The sequence below is a fragment of the Dryas octopetala genome, chromosome 3 (genome assembly GCF_963921425.1).
Source record: "Dryas octopetala chromosome 3, drDryOcto1.1, whole genome shotgun sequence".
Lineage (NCBI taxonomy): Eukaryota > Viridiplantae > Streptophyta > Magnoliopsida > Rosales > Rosaceae > Dryas > Dryas octopetala.
In genome coordinates this window covers 9,696,999-9,717,656 of record NC_141368.1, presented here as the reverse complement: position 1 = coordinate 9,717,656, position 20,658 = coordinate 9,696,999, and the positions used below count along the sequence as shown (strand labels likewise).

General features: G+C 37.6%; 3 protein-coding genes across 4 annotated transcripts; 2 read left to right on the top strand and 1 right to left on the bottom strand.

Moving 5' to 3' along the window:
• Positions 1-390: 390 nt before the first annotated feature.
• On the bottom strand, positions 391-5,946 carry LOC147290645 (acetyl-coenzyme A carboxylase carboxyl transferase subunit alpha, chloroplastic-like). The gene is made up of 12 exons (XM_086237438.1): positions 5,744-5,946; positions 5,492-5,560; positions 4,480-4,925; positions 4,094-4,168; positions 3,813-3,920; positions 3,584-3,744; positions 3,323-3,437; positions 3,078-3,232; positions 2,835-2,886; positions 2,687-2,755; positions 2,218-2,295; positions 391-1,661 (listed from the first exon to the last, which is right to left on the bottom strand). The coding sequence occupies exons 3-12, from the start codon at positions 4,858-4,860 to the stop codon at positions 663-665; spliced, it is 2,193 nt and encodes a 730-aa protein (XP_086093564.1). The 5' UTR covers positions 4,861-4,925; positions 5,492-5,560; positions 5,744-5,946; the 3' UTR covers positions 391-662.
• A 569-nt stretch (positions 5,947-6,515) lies between these two features.
• LOC147290644 (propionyl-CoA carboxylase) lies at positions 6,516-14,228 on the top strand. Of its 2 annotated transcripts, none has more exons than XM_086238312.1 (14): positions 6,516-6,735; positions 8,513-8,566; positions 8,671-8,872; positions 9,090-9,164; positions 9,253-9,375; positions 9,547-9,587; positions 9,920-10,033; positions 10,200-10,314; positions 10,425-10,615; positions 10,706-10,822; positions 11,938-12,018; positions 12,174-12,409; positions 13,098-13,137; positions 13,468-14,228. In XM_086238312.1, exons 2-14 carry the CDS (start codon positions 8,519-8,521, stop codon positions 14,071-14,073), a joined length of 1,989 nt encoding a protein of 662 aa, XP_086094438.1. In that variant the 5' UTR covers positions 6,516-6,735; positions 8,513-8,518; the 3' UTR covers positions 14,074-14,228. The 2 variants fall into 2 exon arrangements, with proteins under 2 accessions (XP_086094438.1, XP_086094439.1); XM_086238313.1 differs by lacking the exon at positions 6,516-6,735 and adding an exon at positions 7,475-7,952.
• A 314-nt stretch (positions 14,229-14,542) lies between these two features.
• On the top strand, positions 14,543-16,949 carry PLIM2B (GATA type zinc finger transcription factor family protein). Its single transcript, XM_086234772.1, has 5 exons — positions 14,543-15,221; positions 15,470-15,566; positions 15,690-15,718; positions 16,063-16,152; positions 16,528-16,949. The coding sequence occupies exons 1-5, from the start codon at positions 15,087-15,089 to the stop codon at positions 16,816-16,818; spliced, it is 642 nt and encodes a 213-aa protein (XP_086090898.1). The 5' UTR covers positions 14,543-15,086; the 3' UTR covers positions 16,819-16,949.
• Positions 16,950-20,658: the final 3,709 nt, after the last annotated feature.

Below are 20,658 nucleotides of genomic sequence, written 5' to 3'. Positions count from 1 at the left end.
CTACAATTAAAGATGGAAGCCTCCACAATAATTTTTAGTAAATTTACAAAATAGGTAATGCGTCCGAATTTATAAAATGCGTGGTAGGGTAGGGTTCATCAAACCCCCATACAAGAAAAGAAAAGTTGTAAGAAAATCTGCTCCGTTCCACTTTGAGTATTATTTTCTCATATACAAATTGTGCAGCAATATCACCAGTTCACCATCTTTCTCCTTTTTCATATATGTAGTAAGATTGGACAATAATTGCATAGGACACCAAGCTAATTACAAATTTTCCCTATTTCCTTGTCATAAGGGAAAACTTGATCACCTATGTAACTGTAATCATGCAATTAACATAATCAATCTACAAAAAGTGTCTCCAGGCCAAAAAAAAAATCTACAAAAAGCGTCCAAAGTACTTTATTGCCTTTGCCACAATGCCACTGTGCTAGAGAAGTACACAAATGATTTGTATATGTGTTTGAAGGGTGGGTTTCTTACTTAGGGCATACAGTATATAGGATTGCAACTTAGCTTGCTAATTCACAGCAACAATAAAAGCACAAAAAATGTACATTTTTCCAAGTATACAAACTTACATAAATATCTCATCTCCAAGACCATAAAAATACATATTACAAATTATTCTCTCTCTCTCTCTCTCTCTCTCTCTCTCTCTAGAATCTGCCATTTTCAGCACCAATCTTACCTTCTGCAACAGTTTCCTTGAGAGGGCCCAACTCCCCTGTCAAATTCTCAACCTTTTCTTTCAGTGCTTCTAAATTCAAAGTAGCAAGAATCTCCTCCTTTAGCTTTGCTTCTGCTTTTTCTCTGTCTTCTGAACTTGAGCCTTTTGCTATTTCTGCCTTCAACTCCTCTATTTTGCCACTTATACCAGCTTCATTTATAACCCTCTCAATCTCCTCAAAAATCTCTTTGTTCACCTTCACTATCTTCTCCTTCAACTCTGGTGGTGCTGTGGCCATATCTTTCTTGGTCACCCCAACAATCTCCAAGTTAGCTGCCTTTAGGACCTCCATAAGCTCTTTCTTAACTCCCTCTACTTCTTCCATTAAATCCTTATCCATTGGCTCCCCTTTGGATATCTTTTCTTCAGCATTCTTCAAGACTTCCATCTTTGCTTTTAGCTCAGCTGGGATTTTCTGATTAATCTCTGCTTTCAGTTTTTGTTTTCTCTCCTCCATTTCAATAAGCCTGCTAACCAGGTTTAGCTTTTCAAGCTTCTGCTTTAAGCCAAGGTATGCCCCTGGCCTTGACAAATTGTGGTTGAACTCCTGCATTATTTTATCCACTTTCTCATTCAAACTTGGTGTGTGTTTTGAGGCTTTAGACAATTCTAGCTTCACTGATTCCAGTTTCTCTTGCAAACCCATTGAAATAAATGCATTGGTGATCTCCTTGTCTACATCTTGCTTGAGTTTTTCAATTGCTTGGGTAGTAATTGGTTCAGATGGTCCCTTTGCTTCCAGAATCTTCTTTTTTAAATCCTCAATCTCTGACTCTATATCAGCAGTCTTTGGCAAGTTAACTTCAGATGGCTTCATGTTGCGTTTCCTCTTAGGCTCCACTGGAACGCCTTCTTGAAAACCTCCAATTGACCGGAATTTAAGCTTCCGATGGCGAAGCAACTCTTCTGTGTTCATGTTTTCCAATTCCTAGGTACATTGAGTATAGCTGTAAGTGGTAAATGAAAGAAACACGTACGATTTGTGGAAACGGATAGGAGTTTTGTGTATCCGACACACAGACATGGGAAAATGTTCCCTAGTCAGACTGTTAATATGAAGTTGAACCGTTGACCAAATGGATTTTTGCTTGAATGTGCATGTGGTCTAAATTCACAATCTGACAAAATAATACGCTAAATTGTCCGACAAGACAACATTACACTATCTTGTTGAATCATATTTATCCAAGTAATTATACAGACAATGAACATGTCTATTTTTCTTGAAGAAATGCTCAACCCCTCGATAACTTTGGACTCTTTTCTAAGCAAATGAAGGTGTAGTTTTTCTAAGCATTTAAAGAAGTATCAACATGTGTGGACATGAGCAGATTTTTTATGAAAGAAGTGCTTGTAAGGGAACCCAATAAAGCAAAAAGAAAGCCAAATTGAAACAAATGGGCACAAATTGTTCAGAGGGAAGTTTTTTTTTTTCTCTTCATCTTTATTCTATCTATATGAAAAGATATGTAAATATCAGTTACCTTTATTGCCTGGGTGATTGTAATCTTAATTTGTTGGGAGCTCCATGCAGGATCAGCATGTGCGCCTCCAAGAGGCTCCTGTAAGTAGTAGCCACAGAATTAATAATAACAAAAAAAGAACCCAATATAATGGGGTAATTAGCTCATCTTCAATCAATAATGATAAATTACAACCAAAGTAGATCTCATAATTCCAAATGTGAGAAAAAATTATTTAGAGATGCTTAAAAAGGAATCATTTGGTTCCAAACACATAACTTTTCTGTGATGAGTTGAAGTTTGAAGTTGCACACCTCTCATCATATCATACAAATTTTAACTGCTGAAATTAGTGGAAACATTCCTTTGTCACCAGTACAAAATGCACAAACAATGCTCATTTTAACTCCTGAATCTTATAAAATATATTTTCACCTCATATGTACATATTGATAAGAAAGCATATGAATCACAAAAGAAAAGCACTTACAGGAATTATACCATCAGCAATTTTCAGTCTGTAATGCTCTTGAGCTGTTATCCTTAGCTTTTCAGCGGCCTATACAAATTTGGGACTACAGTATGATTAAAAAATGGCCTATGTCCAAAATAGGATCATACATCAAAATTTCTAATACCTTAGGAGCTGCTTGGGAAGATTTCCACAATATTGCAGCACATGCTTCAGGACTGCTCCACGAAAGCACAAGAAATATACAGAAATCATGGCATGAAATCAGGATGGGGAAAAATAAATAATTATAGCCTCAAAATGGATCGGGCTCGTTCAGAAAATCAAAACTTGAAGCACTTTGATGTTAAATGGACTCAATTCTAATGTTATATAAAATTGTACTTTTGAACTAATAAACTGTTATCACCTTGCAACATAGAAAGCAGAGTTCTCCAGCATAAACATTTTATTGGCACAAGCAATGGCTAGAGCTCCACCTGAACCGCCTTCGCCAGTTACTACTGATACAATGGGAACTTTCAGGCCAAACATAGTCCTCAGATTATGGGCTATTGCTTCACCCTGCATAAAGTAAAAATGAAAAATTTTATTCTATGATAACATGTGAACAAAGTAAATTAATGATCCTCTAAAAAAATGTTGCATACTCACTTGACCGAGTTCCTCAGATTTGAGATCAGCAAAGGCCCCGGGAGTGTCAACGAATGTAACAATAGGAAATCCATGATGATCGGCGTATTTCATCATTCGCAGAGCTTTCCGGTAGCTGTTTGCAAAGTATGCTCTTAGTGAACATGATCACATGGCTAGTTTTATTAACAACCAAACATGGTTGCACAGTATGCTCTAAATGCTTCCATTTTTATGCATCTTCAAACTATTAACCTGATCAAAAAAATCCTACAAACATACCCGTGTGGAGTTGGCATAGCAAAGTTGCGAGCAATATTCTCCTTTGTGTTCCTGCCTTTCTGATGACCTATAAACATGTAAGTTTTGCCATCCATGCTCCCAAGACCAGTCACAATAGCTGGATCATCATAGCCAGCACGGTCTCCATGGAGTTCCACCCACTATAAAAGAGGTATAATTATCATGTAGTGGAACAAGTAGTATAAAACTGATGTAATTAACAAACTACCTTCTCTGTAATATTCAAAATATGATCAAGAACTGTCGGTCTGTTGGGATGTCGAGCAATAGATAGTCGTTGAATTGGTGTCAAATGTTTGTATAAATCTTTCAGGGCCTGAACTTGAAGTGAAGAAGGATTGGGAGTTACATTCGCATTATTAAAGTACTCTCAACAACAAAATGAATGATCTATTATGAATGCTGAGAAATGATCACATACTCATGTGAAGTGACATTATAAAAGCAACTTTGACATAAAATAGGGATTGCTAGACTTATAAATTCTACCTGTTGATACTTGTTCTCCAACGCGCCAATTTGATTGCTGAAATCTAGACCAGTTTCATCAGCCATTCTACGTATCTGCGAGAAAATGATTGACTAAATGCCAAATATTTGACTTGGGGATTTTGTGCCATATGAATGCTTCATATCTACTTAAGTTATCCCTCTAAAATGCATCCTATGGTAATTTTATGAGCCTTGCCTTGGAGATGCCCTCTTGTACTATGTTGGTATATTAGGAATGTTTGAGAGCTCCAAGCCTTTCATGAATGCTCAATACCATATGCTCAGCAAATTTATTGAAAAGAAACACGTGAGGAAAACCATGCAAGTTCAAAAACATGAAGGAGCTTGCTCTAGGAAATTACAATACAATGAAAGCAACAGACCTCCATGATCTTCTTCTCAAGATCAACAAGTGGTTTCTCAAACGGAAGGGTAACTGGCTTTGGTTTCTCAGTCAGAGGCTTGAAATGAGATAGGTAAGTCAAGTGTCCACTGCTGATGTTTGGATCCATATCATCAGGCCATGGATAATCATACTTCTTCCCCTTTCTAATTTTTGCAATAACACGAAACTTGTTCCTGTTTATAATCCTATGGTCTTCCAAATCCTTGGACCAAATTCCATTTGCCCTTGTAAATGAACTTCTAAGTAATTCACTAGCAAAAAGATCCTTTCCTGAAAATTGATGGAGCAATTCAAATCCACAATCTTCACCTCCTTTTTGTCTTCTAAAATTTCCAACAATTAGTGATAGGGTGGTCATCTCAACAAGCAAGACACAACCTTCTAAATCAAAGGATCACCTGCCAATTGTTCACATGCTGCACTCTGCATTTACAACCCCAATGAAACACTCAAGAAAAAGGCAAGTTCCTTTGAAATGCATAGTTCATTTCGATGGACAAGAGGAAACATATAGAACTTAACAATACAGGAAAAATAGAAAATGGGAAAACTTTTGATATCCATTCACCTCCTTCCGATTTGACAATACCAAAAAGAGAAAACGACTCTGTCAGTACATATTACTAGCAAATGAGCATTTTTAAAGTATTGCTCATTTGTTTCATAATCAAGAATACCAATTTAAAAATTTAAGCAAAAGTGGACCTGAGTTATCACCAGAGCCCAATCTTTCTTAATGCAAGAGCTACAATGAGCACTTCAATTTGAAAAAGTCATGTATAGGAAAAAAGAACCAACAAACAGATGCAACCAAGTTGAAAAGGCAATAAACAATCAACATACATGACCCAACATTTCTAGATAAAGGGCTTTGAGAAGTTCCAAATTTTATGATTCCCTATTTTGGAGGTACAAGTGATTCACCAGCCAGAATTCACAACTTCATCAGTCTACCTGTATACATTCAGAATTCAAGTTCATGATCTTACCTCAATATCCAATACCACTTAGTTGCCATGCATAGCAAAATTCTGCTTCAAAAGCTAAAGCATTTTAACCTGAAATACAATTCCCAGACTCTCATAAGTCATAATCAGGATTCAAAAATAGAAATCTAAAGGACACAACCAAAAACATCCAATGTGTGGTTGTTAAGATATATCATTGTATCCACAATTTGTTCCCTTTCTGTTTTTGCTCAGTTTTCTCAGAAACCAAACAACAAATAAGCATATGGGTACCTCAGAACTAGAGCTTCTGGAGAATCTGGACTTCCCAAGTGGGCAAAAAGTGAAAAGGGTCTTCACTCTTTAGGACCAACAGTTCAGATAAACTGTCGTACCAAAAGGTTTTCAGAAATCCAAAATACAAGGGAGGAAATGGTGGCAAATTGCGCTGTTACTGTTTTTTCTGTTTCCAGTTTTTGGTTGGCTGGTGAATCCCAGTAAACTGGGAGAGTGGCATTAAAATATGCGCAGCACAAGTCTAGACGGTGGTGTAGGAAGGTGATTGGGAGGTGTAATGCACGCGCTTTGGTGGAGGATAGGATATAATATGCTACGTGGACTGGGGAAGATAGACACATCATCGCAGATGAGGATAACTCCTTGTTATTTTTGTTTCAATAATAACTAGAAATTTCAGATTTGCGTCGTTACACTTGTCTTAAATTAATGAGCAAAAATGGCCCAAAAAAAAAATGTAATGAGCAAATTATAATTTATACCCTTGAGGTTTGGTGTGTTTCACATTTTGTACCCTATAGTTTTAATTTTTTAAATTTAATACTTAATGGTTTGATTTAGTTATAATTGTTTTATGTTTCTCAGTTTTTTTTTTTTAAATAAAGAAACAAATTAATAAAACAACCATTTAAACATATACATTTAAATTTAAAAAAAATTACATAACCACCTTTGCTAGGTAGGTTCCACTTTCCACCACTACTCCATGTATTTTCTTCCACTAACTTCACTTCAAAGTTGAGATGTACATCAAAAGTTGTAGACTATATATTCCCATCCCACGAGTCACTGATTCTCCCCTCTCCTTTCTTTTTGCAATCTTTTCTTGGTTTTTCTTCTCTGTTCTCTTGGTCTTTAAACTATTTTACTTCATTCTCTTTATTTTTATTTGTTGATATATATATGTTGATTGATAGAGCAGCCAAGCAAGCAGGAATCAATCAAAGAAAACGATACCAAAAGCAAGGAAGAAATCTGCTGAAAACAAGGCAAGTGTGTCAAATTATCTCGATCATCAATATTTTTCTTGTTCCTATATATCTGTAATTCTTTTTGTCAAATTAAAAGAAAAACACAATATTTGGTTATTTTTGGGTCTTCATAGTTTACATTTAAAAGATTGTTGGATTCATAATTTCTTAACATTTTATGAAACTATTATAGATGAACGCGTTACTTAAAAAAATGCTCTTGACATCACAAGAGGTTAATTTATCTAAATTTAATTTCAAATTCATTTATTTCTAACAAAAAATTAGAATATGTACTAAATCAAGCATAACTTATATTACAAGTCATTGAGCTCATGAATATATTTCCGGGGTTTTATTTGTGATATCATTTTTGGGTAGATTTGATTACTTTGATTACTCAAAAAAAAAAAAAATGGATAGAGCATTATTGGTGAATAATAGAGCATTACTACTTACTAGTCCCCAAAAAAAAAAAATAGAGGATTACTAGAGTCCATCAAGTTTTATTCACCAAATAATATAAGTGTGCATTTATTCAAATTTTGACTACTCAAAGTTTCATTTGTTTCTCCTTTAAAAATATAGTTTCATTTGTTTCTAACTATAATGATCCAATAATTAATCAGAAAAAGCTATAATGATTCAATATTTGATAATTAATTTGGTGTCTAATTTGATGAGCCTCATGCTATTGCAAGTCAACTTTGCTTTTGAAAAGTATACATTTGTGGGTAAGAAAAGGTATTCAAAATTAAATTGTTTGTGTCATTAATTGTGATTATTTAGTCCAACCCATTTGGCTCCTCTCATTCCGAATCCTAATCCAACCAATAAAGAAAAATCTTAATTGTTTATCATATTTCAATTCAATATTAATATAAAAAATTCAATCCTATCAACTTTAATAGTATGGTGTGGGACATAAAATCACTGAAACAAAAAAAAAGAAATCAGAAACGACCAAAATTTCTAGCTATGCCAGCGCAAGGTCATTGTCAGATCAAGACATTGCACCTATCCATAACTAGAAAAAAAAAATGGGATTAAGTATTTAAGCGGATCAATATAAACGTTTTTGTAATAGATTGTAGATGCCTAAATGACACCTTCGGACGGTGGGAATAAAATACATAGTTAAAACTGAGTGCAAGCCCAACTGCCCAAGCAAGGCCAAAACATACACAGACCGAATCTTGCACAAGCTTGCTTTACCTTTACTCCGGGCTTTCGTGGTGAGATCATCTTTCTCTTGAGCTAGAGTTCAATTGATTTCATGTTTTATTCCATAGAAGAATTAACTGAATGGTGAGAATTCTGCATGTATGAGCTTTACTTATGTGAATTTATTTTATGAATCACTTTCTTTGTTATTAAGTTCAAGCACACTGAACCCAGTTCAGGTTTGAGTTGGAAGTACCGAGTTGCACAATTGGCTCACTTAGAAGATAACTAGTGGGTTTTGTTTAACATGTCTCATCTTCTTTTAGTTCTAGTGATAATTGATAAATTGATGCTGAGGAAACATCTGGGTTTTGTTTGTGGTGATTCTGGTGAAAGATTTTGAAATGTTTTATATAAATGAATTTTGGAGTATGACTGGCTTTGGTGGGGTTTGTCCTAGAAATGGTTCTAACAGTCCATTATTTTGGTTCTTGTAACATTGTATGAATTAATTGATTTGCAGATTAGTATGTAAACGTATTCAATGTGATGATCTCTTTTTATCCTCTTCTTTATTTGATTGTTAGTATGCAAATACCATTTCATACCACTAAATGCCAGAACATTACAGGTGACAATGGAAATCCAGGAAGGAGATATGATTCATAATTGTGTGATCAAGCTGGTTAGTTTATTTAATATTATTTTTGTACTTTTCTTTGCCTCAAATATCTTTGGTTTATTATAGTAAAGATTGGGAGAGCTGAGTATGTTGATGTTGAACTACAGAGGAAGAATTCTCAAAAACGAAGGGACAAGGTTTACATTGGCTGTGGAGCTGGGTTTGGAGGTGACAGGCCTTTTGCAGCTCTTAAATTGCTACAGAGAGTCAAAGAGCTGAACTATATCGTGCTTGAATGCCTAGCAGAGCGCACTCTTGCTGAACGGTATCAAGTTATGGTGTCAGGGGGCGATGGTTACGACTCTAGGAGTATGTGTCTGTTATTTATAGATGGTTATCATAATTTTCATTTATTCATTGATTTTATGTTAGTTCTTTTGGTACCTCTTTGATGTTGTGCTAATCTTCTTGATAAAGAATTTGACACACGGTTGATAAGAAGTTTCTAAATGAAGTATAAATTTTAATAAGCATTGTACATTTCCTTCTCTTGGTCATTCTCTGTTACATTTCAATGATTGTGCAGTTTCTGATTGGATGCGTTTGCTCCTACCTTTGGCTATTGAGAGAGGAACTTGCATAATCACCAACATGGGTGCAAGTAAGAAACTAAATAAATGCAGTCAGCAAAACTCTACTTAGTGAGGCTTTGTATTTGTCTGAATATTTTATTTTACTTTTCTGGAAAGTGGATCCTCTTGGGGCACAGGAAAAGGTTATAGAAATAGCCAGCAGCTTGGGGCTTAGTGTTTCTGTTGCTGTGGCTCATGAGATTTCTGTTACAAACACAGATACGCAGTTGCCTGCAAGAGGTACTAAATAGATTATATAACTATAGGGGATTTCCTGCACCCAAAATATAACACAGTCCTTATTTCTACGGAGGCTTATTATAAAATTGAAATATGTACATTTTTTTTTCCTTTTTATATCAACACAGGCTTCTATTTCTTACAGCACAGATCTTTTGATTGTCAATGTAGGTTTAGGATCCTCTCATGAGAAGTCATATATCATGGAAGGTGTAAGAATCTGGTACTCTTGCATTTAACTTTTCGTTGGTAAATGATGTTTAATATGCAATGGTTGTTTGTGATATTCCTTTTTTGTTATTTTGTTTTCTGTTGGCATCACATGTTAGTGACACAATTTAAGGGCACGTTTTCTCTCCATGAACATATTGTCATTTTACTCCTGAAATCATGTGAAGTATGCAAACTAGTGTCATTATTATAAATCCCTTGCAGCATGAAATGAAGAGTGAGTTTGAACTATAGAGATTAATTACTGTTCCCTTTTCCTTCTATATTGTACTTGTAAAAAGTGGACCTCATACTTTTGGTCTAACTTGTGTAGGGTATTAGCACGTATCTGGGAGCAGCTCCAATTGTTGAATGTCTGGAAAAGTATCAACCAAATGTAATAATTACTTCACGGGTTGCTGATGCTGCCTTATTTTTAGCACCGATGGTATGGAATTTGATTATTTTTCTAGGGAAAATCTCATAGTCTTGTGTGAAAGTATATTTTAATTCTGACACAACTATCAAAAATTTAGTCCTCTTGCTTTGTTAACGTGTCAGTTGTTATTTCCTTTGAGAAGGAATGCTGAATGATTATACTTGGGTATGATTAGATCTATGAACTTGGTTGGAACTGGGACAACTTGGAGCAGCTAGCACAGGGATCTCTGGCTGGCCATCTTCTAGAGTGTGGTTGTCAACTCACAGGGGGCTACTTCATGCACCCAGGTGAGTGGTTATTTCAGTTAAACTCCATCACAGAAGAGCAAGGGGTTATTAGGGTAGAATTGCCATTTATGTTTGCTTTTATATGACTTTAAGTCTTCTCTTCTGTATAGGAGACAAGTCCCGAGATATGTCATTCTCTCAGCTCCTAGATTTATCACTTCCTTATGCCGAAATTAGCTCCGATGGAAAAGTATGTGTAGCGAAGGCAGAGGGTAGTGGTGGGGTTTTAAATTTTAGTACTTGTGCTGAACAACTCCTTTATGAGGTTGGGGATCCGGGTGCTTATATCACTCCTGATGTGGTAAGTTACATGCGAGTATCCAAGCATTTGTTATGGAACGTAGGGGAAAAATAATGACTAAGAAAAAAGTAATAATGTTCTCAAGTGCAGATAATTGATTTTCGGGATGTTTCATTTTACCCGCTATCAAGTTGTAAAGTTCTCTGTGCTGGAGCAAAGCCATCTGCAGTATCAGTGCCTGATAAACTCCTGCAGTTGGTTCCAAAGGTAGCCTTCTTATGGTTTATGGATAAAAGACAAAGGATTAAATTTCAATAGTGACATGGTTTTTTCTTGCTAGTTCAAGTTGGTAGATATGGTGCTTGTGTACAGTCATTTTTTGAATAACTTAAATCTCAAGTGATGCGAAAATCTGGGAGGCAATTCCTGAACTGGATGCCAATTCTATAGAAACTTTGCTTGAGTCCCAGCTAAAATTTAATGGGCTGCCACCAATAGTGTCTGATCTGGTTTCCATTAAGTCCTTTAATATTGTTTTCTTTCTTAAAAAAAAAAAAAAATACTTCAAATGATAGAAATTCCTCCATTGGTGTTATAGTGACTGTTAATACTCCTGACTATAGGTTTGTCAAGGTTGCCTAGGTTAAATGACTTTACAGCTTAATAAGAATGATGGGGTCTTGATACTCTCTCTATTTTCTAGGAGGAGAGGAAAAGTAAAGATCCCCTCTGTCCCACCAAACCAAATCCATCCAACTTCAGGCGGATTGGGTGGACCCCCCGGGGGATGTTGGGGAGGGGGGAGAGAACAGGATCTCTAAAAATTACCTTTTTATTCTTAATAGAACTACTTTTAAAAAGGGTATATATATAGGTAAAATTACATATTGATTCATTCCTTCCTCTAATCCTTCCTTTCTACCAAACAAGAGAAGGGAACATTTCTATCAATACCTCCCTTTTTCATGCCATTTGCCCTTTCTGTCCCATATCCATTCTCTTTCAAACATAGTGTTCACACGAATTGTGTACTTCAAAATATATTGCTTTTTTCAGGCTTCCCTTTGTGATCTAGGCCTTGGAACCTCTCTGTTATTGTCCTCAACTGCACTGCTTAAGCAAAATACTTTGCTACTCACAACGAAATCTGTGGTGGGTTTGTGTTCCCTCATACAATGCTATAAGAAGCAACAATACATTTTTGATGTCACAGTGCTTATCTGTCACTAACTTTAGCATGTCTTGCCATGTGAAATTGCCGCTCCCTTCTAATCTTTTTAATAGCTTCCAATGTGCAGTTAAATTTCTCTGTATTTGAGCACTTTAATACTTTTCTTGGCTGGTTTCTTGTTTGGCTAACGCTCTATTTGTCTAGTTTTCAGGACTATGGTTGGAAAGGGTGGGGAGAAATATCCTATGGGGGGTATGAATGTGTACAACGTGCCAAGGCTGCTGAGTTTCTGGTAGAAAAACTTAAAGCCTTTGTACTGTGTCACTGTTTGAATATGTGAAAATTTAGATGGTTTTGACTTTTTTGGATGACAGCCTTCATATTGATTCTTCTTTACTTGGAAACTTCCAACCAGCTTAGCTAGTTCCTGTTTCTGTATTATATTAGGTTAGATCATGGATGGAAGAAGTAATTCCAGATGTTAGCAGCCATGTAGTTTCTTATATAATTGGGCTTGATAGCCTGAAGGCAACCAGTCTTAGTGACACTGCTTCAACTCGGATGGTGAGCGATATTAGGTTACGCATGGATGGGTTATTCAAGCTGAAGGAACATGCAGTCCAATTTGTTAGAGAGTTTACTGCTTTATACACAAATGGACCAGCTGGTGGTGGTGGTATCAGGTAAATTTCTTATCAGCTTTCGCAACTTTTTTCCCCTCCCAAATCAGCATCTTGTTGCTTAAGATCTCACTGAGACCTTGCTTACCTTCATATTGCTGAGTGAGACCTTGCTGAAAATTGAACTGCTGGTCAATATTCCTTTGGTTAACAGATTGGAGCTCGTATGATCATTTTCGAAAAGATTAAAATAATTGAAATCCATGTAAGTGTAGGACTAACAGAGGATTTTCTAGTTTGAACATATGTCCACGCACACAAAGATAGCTTTACATAGAGGTAATGATTAGATTGTAAATACATGATGGAGCAGAGCTAAAAAGCTTGCTGTGTTGGCCTTCATGTTGCCACTGTTTGTTAAAGTCACAATAACTAGGCTAGAGCCTTGACTTAGCTAGAGCCATGGACTGCTAAGTGCTAACATATCTGATTGTTAGCACTTGTGGTGTTTCATGGGGTATATGGGTTGTGATGTGCATTAAGTTTGGTTCTAATTCTTACTAAATGCTAAGTTCTAGGCTTGTTACAGAAGTTTAAACTTAAAACTTGTCGCTACTCGGCAAGCATGTCTTAGAGTTGGTAGAAAACTCTTTGTTCCAAGCAATTATTTGCTAAGTGGTATTGATTCTCTGCGGTCTGACAGCCTTTTCACTTATCTGTTACATGATTATACTGTGTATACTGAATGCAGCACCGGACACAAGAAAGAGATCATCCTTGAAAAATATTTGGTACTCTCTTACTCTCTCCTTCCCTCCCTACTTATGAATCCTTTTGATTTTTGCTCTAATCACCTATTTGATGAACTTGAAACTTTGATCATAAGTATCGTATTGCCATTATTGGTTTTTTTTACCCTTTACCTTATTTCTTATTGACTGTTTCTTCTTATTGCACCCCATAATGCTAACTTCCAAATTCAGTCCAACCAAACTTCTAGTAGTTTTGACTGATAAAATCAGGTGTTCAATCCAACTGGGGACAGATTTTTGTTGCACTCACAACATATGTGGCAGGAGTGAAAAAATTCTGAGGAAAAAGTTATTTGCTTGGTCTTTCAGGTCAAGCGTGACCATGTATTCTGGCGGACTGCAGTAAAGCACACCATGGTGATACAATCAAATATATCAGGAATTGGACTTGAAGATGTGACAAATATGTGTCTCCCTCGTGAATCTGCATCGCCTCCAGTGAATGAAGCCAATTCTTCTGCAGATTTTCCATTTTCTGGAAGTAAAGCCTCTCCTGCTCCATCCGGAAAGACAATTCCACTCTATGATGTAGTTCATATCCGAGCCGGAGACAAAGGAAATGACTTGAATTTTTCCATCATCCCACATTTTCCTCCAGATATAGAGAGGTTGAAGTTGATCATAACACCCAAGTGGGTAAAGAAATCAGTTTCAACTCTTCTAAATTCCTCTTCGTTCCTGGACACGGATGCCATCAATGAAAGAGATAGATGGGTCAATGAAAATGTGAAGGTGGAAATTTATGAAGTTAAGGGAATCCGGTCTTTAAATGTCGTGGTTCGGCACATTCTTGATGGTGGTGTAAACTGCTCTAGAAGAATTGACCGACATGGAAAAACCATCTCAGATCTCATACTATGCCAGCAAGTTGTATTACCTCCATGGTTGGGTCGTTCAAATACTCTTATAGCATGATTTGCTCTAGTGGGTGAGTTAGGCAGTAATTCTCTTTCACTTGTATACCCAATCTGCCTCTACTTAGCCATGCATATATGTATCCAAACTTTTTTTTTTTAATTTGTATTACAGGTTGGGATGTGAAATATTTTTATTCTCTGAGTTCCTGGTTTTGATGATTTGTAGGTTATGTTTTTGTCAGTTTGATTTTTCAGGAACCTGAACTGACTTAATTTAATGATCCCATGTGTAGCAGCTCTAAAACAAACAAAGCCATCCTCAACCCACAAGCCATCATATATATGGCACTCCAATCTGTACTAATATTGAAGTGTACTGAGGAGAGTTACATGAGTATTAGGAGTTTTAGTGGGTTCATAAATGGGTGGATTCATAACATTTTTTGTATGCATGCAAACTGTGGGTATCATAGAATGATCCCAATTTTCAATAGGAAGTATGATTTTTGAAAAGGAAAGGATTCAGTAGTTGTAGATAAAATAACCCCCATTTTGCAAGCTTAAATGATGGCTAATCTGGGCCATTGGATTGGACACTCTATCTTTTGCCATTACTAATATTCAGATGGAGTGGTGATTCACACATCTATTTTTAACCAACATAACTACCAACAACCAAATAGCAAAAACAGTTGGCTGGCTATCACATTGTCATCTCAAAATTTCTCTCTCTAGAAAAGGTCAGAGCACCAACCTTCTTTCACTCCAAACCAATCTGATAACATCCACAATTTGGGCAAAAAATTTCCCATAATAACTTCATTGTAATGGTCTCCATTCACTTGTCTCCCATTTACTAGCATGACAAAATCCATTATAATCTGATACAAATTTAGTTTTTGGACAAATCAGAGACTTAGTTCAATCCCATTTGGATTTGTCTGAGGTACCGGTAGCAAGCACGGTGCTTCCCTGTGTCAAACTTATCTCTGATCCCTCAGGCACCTGAGTTGAAGACAAAGAATACAATTTTCAATAACTTTTGGGATCCTCTTTGAATAAGGAAAAACAATGGCATTTACAGGAACTCTGGATAAATGCAAGGCTTGTGACAAGACTGTTTATGTGGTTGATATGTTGTCCCTTGAAGGAGTACCTTATCATAAATCCTGCTTCAAATGCAGCCACTGCAAAGGATTTCTCTCGGTATCTATTTTTCTTCCGTCACCTTTTGCCTTTGTATGTTGCTAGACTGTTAATCTGAACCATTGATCTGATTGAGAGTTTAACAATAACATGTCATATATCTAGCAATAGCTACCTTGGTTTGTTGATATATGTATTTTCATTTTCTGGGTTGTTTTAAAGTAGAGTGTATATAACAAATCATAAATCTGGGTTGGATATTATTCATCCAAATATGCAAATGATGAAGAAATGTATATTTTGGACAGATGAGCACCTATTCCTCCATGGATGGAGTCCTCTACTGCAAGCCTCATTTTGAGCAGCTTTTCAAGGAATCTGGGAATTTCAGCAAGAATTTTCAAAGTAAGACCCTTTTTTCCTATCCTCTTTATTTTGTTTTTTTATAATTAATATACAACATTAATAGATGCTACCTTTTATTTTTCTTCCTCCTTTAGCTAACAGTATGTTGTTTCCGGATTGCAGAGTCTGCTGAGAAGCAGAATGAACAACTGGTATGTGTATTCATTGTCAAATGCATATGCTAAGAATTTGTTTGCATGCCTTATAGAAAGTCTGATCATGTTAATTTATGGAAACCATTAATTCCAGCGAATGGAATTTTGCCTTCAGACCGTCACCAACTGTTCGATCAAAATCCCAATAAAAGTATTTTACTTTTTGAAATTAATTCCAATCATTGGATTTTGATTGAATGGTTTGGTAACTATAGATATTCGTGGTCAATGATGATATAGTGATCAAAACTCTACATATATACATATTTATAATTTTATATGTATTTTGAGCTCCTAAAATTGCAATAGTGTAATATGTGAACTGTGATAATGTTCTACAGAATAGGGCCCCCAGCAAGCTCTCTTCCATGTTCTCTGGAACCCAAGACAAGTGTGCAACTTGCTCAAAGACAGTCTATCCACTGGAGAAGGTTGGTAATATAAGGAAATTTTGTTTCTTCTTCCACCATCATATATATATTCATAATCTCATGCTTATCCTTTTAGGAGCATTAAGGTATAGCTAGCCAGGAAGACACAATTAGTGTAAACATAAGCTACACACTTGCTATATACCATTGTTCTTGTATGGTAAACATTTTTCAGTACAATAAATTATTTGAACAAGGGGTTCTGGATCTATTATCATGTCTTAGATTGTGAATTAGAAACATTTATAAAGTGGAATCATGTGTGAATGTGCACTCCAGATAACATGACAGACTGTCCGGCAAGAGAAAAAGATTGAGAAATTGGGTCATTTTTGTTTTCTCTGATCACTGGCATGTATGTACTAATCTAAACAGGTGACACTGGAGGGAGAAAGTTACCACAAGTCATGCTTCAGGTGTGCTCATGGGGGGTGTCCCCTTACACATTCATCCTATGCTGCTCTTGATGGAGTCCTCTACTGCAAGCACCACTTCTCTCAGCTCTTCCTGGAGAAAGGGAACTACAGCCATGTCCTCCAGGCTGCAGCACATAGGAAAACTGCATCAACTTCTGAAGCACCTCCTGATGATCAGGCAGAAGCCCCTGCAGCCCCAGCCCCAGAAGCAGAATCTAAGGAGCAGCCACCAGAGGAATCAGAATCTTAATTCAAATGCACTACTTCCCCACTTTCCCACATCTTACTTGGTCCTTGGTTTTCAGAGTTGCTTCAAATTTTTTCATTGGGTGCAAATTGCAAACCCATCCTCCCCATCTTGTTCAAATATATGTATAACTTGCTCACAAATTACTTTGAGATTGTAAGCTGATTTTGAGGTTGCTTGTGTTCAAACAAACTCATGGATATTTAGTATGTCCAATTTTTTTGTTTTTTTGAATTTTTCTTGTGAAACTAGTGTTCCAAATCTAAGTTTTGTACCAACTAATGAACTAAAATAAGTTGTGACTATTTGATTCAGTTCATGATTCCCATGAATTGGGGAATTTTCAGACAGGTGTCCCTATTCTCACTTTCTCTATTTAGTTGCTTAAGTGGGCCTGCAGGGCCCATATTGTTGTCACCTTCATTTCATTGCTCAAATCAAATGTGCAGATAAACTGGAAATAACTGTATATGCATGCCTGCTGGATTGGGCTCCTGTTACTGTGGTGTTGGGCCAATCCAACTATTCTGCTTAGTTGTTGTTTGTTGTGTTGGGTTGAGAAACTTATAAAAAGGCAAAAGGAGAGAAAAAACAGAAAGAGAAAAGCCTATTCCTTATAAATAAAAACATAGCTTTAATAAGTAAGGGTTTATTTTGTACAACAAATGTCTAATACATATTCCACTTTTTTTTAAAATAGATGTGGAAACTATTTTCTCCACTCCAACTGTCTTAATTGAACTTTTTGTTCAATCATTCAATTCTACCTAATCAAAAATTAGTATAATAGTTTTTCATGCCAAAGTGTATAATTGCTTTTTGGCTTTCTATTATAAGTTAAGAATTCATGAGTGTGGTGCAACTTGATTGTTGATCAATACTTAATTCATAGTTGTGATACATGTCAAGATAATAAAAAATAGAAAGGTAAGTTATGCCTAGCTAACTAGCTAGATCTTGACATGCATCACAACTATGAATTAACTTGACACATGACCACATTCAAATATAACAAGGACATTTTTAATTCCATCAAGACACTCACAAAAAGGGTCCTTACTCTCTGTAGGTCTTGGAAAGTAACAAAATGTCTACCCAAATGGGTTTATATTTCATATCTAACGAGTATAGTTGCATATACATGTGACTAGATGGAACATCAAAGTTTGATTATAATATGGAGAAGAGTTATTTACACTTACACCCCATGAAGTTTATTATCTTTTCACATACACTCCCTAAAGTTTCAAAAATTACACATACACCCCATGATGTTTCAAAACTATTGCATATAACCCCTCTACAAGAGAAAAATAAATAAATACACAAAAAAAAAAATATTTGTATTAATGTTGGACCGTACTTGAGTAATCTTATTAGGCCATTTAACCCCTTAGCATATTTTTTTGCATAATTTTTTATCATTTTTCGTTTCACTATAAAGGATTATATGCAACAGTTTTTGAAATCTCAAGAGATATACGTGTAATTGTTGAAATCCCAAAAAGTGTATGTGAAAATAAGATAAACCTCATCTTGTGTAAGTATAATTAACTCTAAGAAAAACTACCCAATATAACAAAAAAACATACTTGTTGGGATCAAAGTCACCTTTTTGAAAGCTAGCTTTAATTTGCTTTATTTGAATGCTTCCAAAGGAGATCTTGTTGCTTTTTCTTCCCTTGATTTTTTGTTCTCCACATATGATTTTTGTAGCATATATACCACTTGTGTACAGTGTACTTGGGCTGCAACCCCCTTGGTGCTTTTTGAATAAGCTTTTTTTTACTTAGAAGCAACCCTTTGGTCTATGCAAATTGCCGAAAGGCCCGAAACAGCTTTTCATTTCCTTGGGTTGTATTATGCAGACAGAATCTGCAGCCACTATTTGGGCAACTTAGCGGGGGAGCAGGATTTATTTTCATTTGGCAGTATGTGTTTCGGTTTGATCTCAACCCATATTAAAGTTATATTGATTTTGAAAGCAATGCAAAGATCACTTTGGATGCAGTTAAACAGGTGGTTTCATGCTTAAGTAATGGTCATTTTACTTGAAGTCTAGCTAGATGACTTTTGGTTCCCACTTTGGGACTATTGATGCTCAAAAATGGTAAAGCAGTCAACGTCGAGTCGAACCACGTAGGCCCGTTGACCCACCACCGAGTGGATGACACGTCGAAGTGGGGCAGGAACGAGTAGCTGGGTCCGACTGGTGAGTAATGAGAGAGAATGATATCCAAAGCACCCTGCGCAAGTACACAAAAGTGAGCGGGAAGAGCACCGGTGTGGTGCCGGCCAAAGCTCCTCCGACGCTCAAGTCAGTGTTCAGAGAGATTTGAGAGCAGAGTGAGTGAATAGTATAATAATGATTGAATCTCTCTTTTGTGACCAGAAGGTACCTCTTTTATAGTACCTTTAGAAGAGTGTCAACCAATCCGGTGATGACACGTGTCCCTTGTGATGACTTGCACTGTAGGAGCGCCACGTGTCACCGGTCTCGAGGATCCGAGTGAGTTGACACGAGTCGGGGCCTAGGAGGCTGGAGCTTAGGAGGCCGGAGCCTATGGGGCCGGAGCCTATGGGGCCGGAGCCTATGAGGCCGGAGCCTAGGAGGCCGGAGCCTATGAGGCCGGAGCCTAGGAGGCCGGAGCCTAAGAGGTCATGGCCTAGGAAGCCGGAGCTTGGTAGGTCAGGGGCTAGGAGCCTAGGAAGGGCTTAGTCTTTTGGGCTTAGGCCCAAACAGCATGATGTTAAGCCTTGTGTGACTTGTCGTTATGCCCAGACAATTAATCATACGAACAGAAGTCCCCCAAGTTTCCGAGCAAAAGATACTTCTTGGTTGGGAACTTTGTACACAAAAGAGTCCGAGCAGAACGACAAGTAACCACACACTTGTTCCTGCTTAAGCTACTGTCTAGAAGTCCCCCAAGTTCCTTAGCAAGAAAAGCTGTACTGCAGGAAAGCTTGGGGGTTACATATGAAAGATCTTTTTTTTTTTTTTTTGACCATTGGAGGAGAGAGAGAGAGAGCTGCCTCTTTTTTTTTTTTTTTTTTTTTTGAAGTACCGAATATAGGCTGCCCCCCTCTTTTTTTAGATAGCCAAATACAGCTGCCCCCCCCCCCCTTTTTATTTAGAGAACTGAATATATGCTTGGGTATAGCAGTGAAGAAAAAAGGGGGGCGGGTCGGGGGGATAGCTGCTCGGGTCGGAGGGAGAGGTGAGGTGCTCGGGTCGGCGGCGCGGGGCAGAGGAGCCATCGGTCGGGGCGGGGAGCTCTGATCGGGTCGGAGGGACACCCAACGAAGGCGCGAGCACCTCACACAAGCTACTCGGGCCGGATATTTTGCGCGGGGCGGAGGTGAGGCTCGAGCTGGTTTTGGCGGTGGCTCGGATTGAAGTGGAGGGCTCGGCTCGGATTGCTGCTGGTGCACGGTGCTCGGCGCGGGCTGCTCGGATCGGCACGGGCGAGCTGCTGGGCGGGCTCGGGTTGCTCTGGCGCAGCTCGGGGTGGTGGGCTCGGGCCGGATCTGCTGAGCTCGGGTGCGCGGGTGAGAGTGGTGTCTCGGGTCGGAGGTGCGTGGCAGCGCGGGTCTGCTGGGTTGAGCTTGCTGCACGGCGCGGGTGGCGTGGGCTGCCTTGCTCGGCTCGGGTGTGGCTGGGAGCAGCTGGTGGCTGCGGCTGTGGTGTGCTCGGCTCGGTTTGCTGCTCGGGTGCTCGGACTACGCAGGGTCGGTGGCGCAAAAGCCGAGCTCGAATTGGAGCTGTTCGAAGCACTTATAGGTAAAAAATTCAAACATCCTGTCAAGCTCCTTGTTTGTGAAAATTGTTGTTTGCCTTGGAAA

Bases quoted from the DNA above. Each gene is read 5' to 3' on its own strand.
- PLIM2B (XM_086234772.1), top strand. From the start codon at position 15,087: ATGGCATTTACAGGAACTCTGGATAAATGCAAGGCTTGTGACAAGACT. The intron at 15,567-15,689 runs GTAAGACCCTTT...TCCGGATTGCAG, and splicing joins TTTCAGCAAGAATTTTCAAA to AGTCTGCTGAGAAGCAGAAT. The intron at 16,153-16,527 runs GTTGGTAATATA...TAATCTAAACAG, and splicing joins CAGTCTATCCACTGGAGAAG to GTGACACTGGAGGGAGAAAG.
- LOC147290644 (XM_086238312.1), top strand. From the start codon at position 8,519: ATGGAAATCCAGGAAGGAGATATGATTCATAATTGTGTGATCAAGCTG. The intron at 8,567-8,670 runs GTTAGTTTATTT...GTTGAACTACAG, and splicing joins ATAATTGTGTGATCAAGCTG to AGGAAGAATTCTCAAAAACG. The intron at 10,315-10,424 runs GTGAGTGGTTAT...TCTTCTGTATAG, and splicing joins GGGCTACTTCATGCACCCAG to GAGACAAGTCCCGAGATATG.
- LOC147290645 (XM_086237438.1), bottom strand. From the start codon at position 4,860: ATGACCACCCTATCACTAATTGTTGGAAATTTTAGAAGACAAAAAGGA. The intron at 3,438-3,583 runs GTATGTTTGTAG...CTTTGCAAACAG, and splicing joins GCTATGCCAACTCCACACGG to CTACCGGAAAGCTCTGCGAA. The intron at 3,233-3,322 runs GTGAGTATGCAA...TACTTTATGCAG, and splicing joins AATCTGAGGAACTCGGTCAA to GGTGAAGCAATAGCCCATAA.